Genomic DNA, 3,122 nt, shown 5'->3' on the forward strand with positions numbered 1-3,122 from the left:
TCCACGCCTTTTGCGCGAAGGTTAATGCTTCTGGAAAAGTTGAATATTATAACCTACCTACTGACCACCCTCACGTTGCTAATTGCAAAGTTCCCAATCACGCCGTGTTGAACTTAGAGGTGCCTTTCTGTGCTGATGTTGTAGCTGCAATTGTAGTGGAGACTCTGGCTGATGAGCAATAAAGGTTTTGACGCTGTCTCCCCCTTCCTCCATCGGTTCATCAGAGTTTCCCTCTCCTTGGTCTGTAGTCACCTAGGTAGTGCCTGTTGTTGTCTTTGGGGTGTATAGCCGCCAAAGATTGTATTTTTTGCATGTTTTTGCTTAACACTTTATATTTCTGCCTGCTAAGCTTGTCCAACTTAACTTGAATTGTTTTACCTAGGTTCAGGTTTGTGAATGTTGTAGCTTTTGGCTGAATGTGTTCTCTGTCTTGATGGACAGAGGTTCCGCCTTGTTGTATATGCTTTTATTAACTTTTTTATTATTTTGCTTATTACTTAATTTGTTGCCAATGTGCTTGCTCAGTTATGCTGCTGAGTCATGGTATCGCGGTACTTATACCTTAACTCAGCAACCCCTTCATTGTATTAGGTAAAACCTTGTAGGTTGGGTTTTCCTGTTGCGTTTCTTTCGTTGCTCCCTAACTTAGCTGTATAGGGCTTCATTAGTTTTTTGCCCTTTACTGCACTTAATGGGAATTGTTAAGTTTACTCCACTCATCTCTTTGTGGCGAAGGCTTGTATGCTCTGCCACCTACTTAACTTTTGTAGGGACTTATTCGTATGTCATCCAGCTTATTTGGATGTGACTTATTCGTGTGTCGTTTAGCTTGTTCAATTGGTTGCGACTTATTGCTCATGCTCCTTACTTATTTTTTGTAAGGGCTCATTGTTGATCCACCTCTTCTCTTCCCACGAATGAGGTGAGCTGGATGAAACCAAGAGAACCTTGACGATACCCGCTCAGCCTATTCCTTTGCCTCTTGTTCGATATTCCCTGCTCAGGTTGAACTTGCCAGGCTTCCTCCTCAGGCCTCTCTGAGGTGGTGCCCTATTTTACTTGAGTAGGTAGGTGAAACTTAGGAGACGGTGGTCTTCACAAGTGTAACGATGTCTTGTTGCATCTTATTGTGATGCTTTGTGCTTTAACTTTTGTGTATATATGATGTTTTCTACATGTTAGTGCACGATGCTAAAGCGTAATGTATCAAATAAAAACGTTTAGGCAAGCTCAATAGCATACTCCTCACGTAGAGGCTCACATTTCATTGAATTTAAATGGCTTAAGTTGCCTTGATTAACACAACATAATTTTGAACAAAGTTTTTACATAACTTAAACAAAGTTTTTCATTTTATATTTAGCCACATGCCCTTTAAACAAAATATTTCTTTAACACATCTACGTTAAAATATTCCTTAAGAACTAATCTTCTTGATCTGCAAGGAGGAAAGCACCTGGCCTACTTGCTCGTGGATGAGGAAAGGGCCTTCCCAATTGGCCGACTACTTTCCATGCCGGTTTCCTCTTCCTACTGTTGCAGTCCTTCTAAGAACTAAGTCCCTAGGTATTATTTCCCGGTGCTTGACTCTTTTGTTAAAAACTTTTGAGATTCTGCTCTTCTGGGTTGCCAGCTTGAGGGCCACTTTTAGCCGCAACTCTAGAAGGAAATCTAGCTCTTCTAGTAGACACTTCTCATTCCCTTGCTGCTCATAGTGCTGAATTCTCAGGATGGGGATTTGTACTTCCACTAGAAATACCGCGTCTGCCCCATAAGCCAGGAGGAATGAAGTTTTCCAAGTAGACTCCTTCTCTGTTGTCCTGTTTGCCCACAATACCTCTAGGACTAGGTCAGCCCAGAGGCCTTTATGCTCTTCCAAATTCCTTTACAAGGCTATTAGGATCAGCTTGTTTTTTGCCTCCACTTGGCCATTGCTCTGCGGGTGGCAGACTAAGGCGCTTGCATACTTGGTACCCATCTCTTCTAGGTAATCCTTGATGGTGTCACAGTCGAACTGGCACCCATTGTCAAAGACTATTCATTGTGGTACCCCAAATCTTGTAATGATTTTCTTGCATATGAACGTTCTTACTTGGGAAGCCTTTATGTACTTTGTGGGTTCAGCTTCAATCCACTTGGTGAAATAATCCACTGCTACTATGAGATATTTCCTGCCTGCTGACCTAGTGGTGAAAGGTCCTAAAATGTCCATTCCCCACTGGGCAAACGAGATCGGCCTGAGAATTGGGGTCAGATAGTTCGCTGGTTGGTTTATAACTGGAGCATACTTTTTGCACTTTTCACATTTCTTGACATATGCTAAGGCATCTAGTGTCAAAGTTGGCCTCCTCTTTGCAGCACTTACACTCCCAGGGCTTTTCTGCCAATATGGTTGGCGCAAATTCCTAAGTGTGCTTCTTCCATAATTTTGTCCTGCTCCCACTCTTGAATACACCTCAATAGTGGCTTGGAGAAGCCTTTTTTGTTCAGCTCGCCATTCATCACCACATACCAATTGGCATCCTTTTTTACTTTCTTAGCATGTGCCTCGTCACTAGGCAACGAGCCATGTACTGTATATGCTAATATGTCTAAAAACCATGCTCGCTGCTGCCTAGTACAATTCACCTGTTTGCTTTCTGCAATGCTGCTTTTCACCTGGACTTTCATCATGACGGTCCTTGTCAGGCTTTGGAGAGTAGAACTAGCTAACTTTGATAACGCATCAGCTTGAGAATTTTTAGCTCTAGGGACCAAATCTATCTGAAAATGCATTAGTTGGGCTACTAACTCCTTTACCTTGGTTGTGTACTTCAGCATTGTAGGCTCTCTAGCCTCATACTCCCCCTTTAGCTGGTTGGCTACCAGTTGAGAGTTAGTCTGCAGGTGCACCTTCTAGGCACCTGGTGCAATACTCAAGCTCAGACCAGCTAGAGTTGCTTCGTACTCTACCTTATTGTTCGATGCCTTGAACTTGAACTTAATGGCATACTCGAATACATTGCCCTCTGGCGATGTTATTATTATTCTTGCTCCGCTTCCTGTTTGAGCTGATGATCCATCCACTGCCACCTTCCATATTCCGACCTCATCCTCTTTCTCTTCGTAAGAGGCTTCCACTA

At 42.9% G+C, this 3,122-nt stretch overlaps 1 protein-coding gene across 1 annotated transcript; it reads right to left on the reverse strand.

Moving 5' to 3' along the window:
- Positions 1-2,361: 2,361 nt before the first annotated feature.
- LOC145575373 (uncharacterized) lies at positions 2,362-2,820 on the reverse strand. The gene has a single exon (XM_081633252.1). The coding sequence runs from the start codon at positions 2,818-2,820 to the stop codon at positions 2,362-2,364; it is 459 nt and encodes a 152-aa protein (XP_081489378.1).
- Between the last annotated feature and the right edge of the window lie 302 nt (positions 2,821-3,122).

Source organism: Chenopodium album, chromosome 13, assembly GCF_948465745.1.
Source record: "Chenopodium album chromosome 13, dcCheAlbu1.1, whole genome shotgun sequence".
Lineage (NCBI taxonomy): Eukaryota > Viridiplantae > Streptophyta > Magnoliopsida > Caryophyllales > Amaranthaceae > Chenopodium > Chenopodium album.

What these genes read in the sequence shown, in the direction of transcription:
- LOC145575373 (XM_081633252.1), bottom strand. Translation starts at nt 2,820, where the DNA reads ATGCTGAAGTACACAACCAAGGTAAAGGAGTTAGTAGCCCAACTAATG.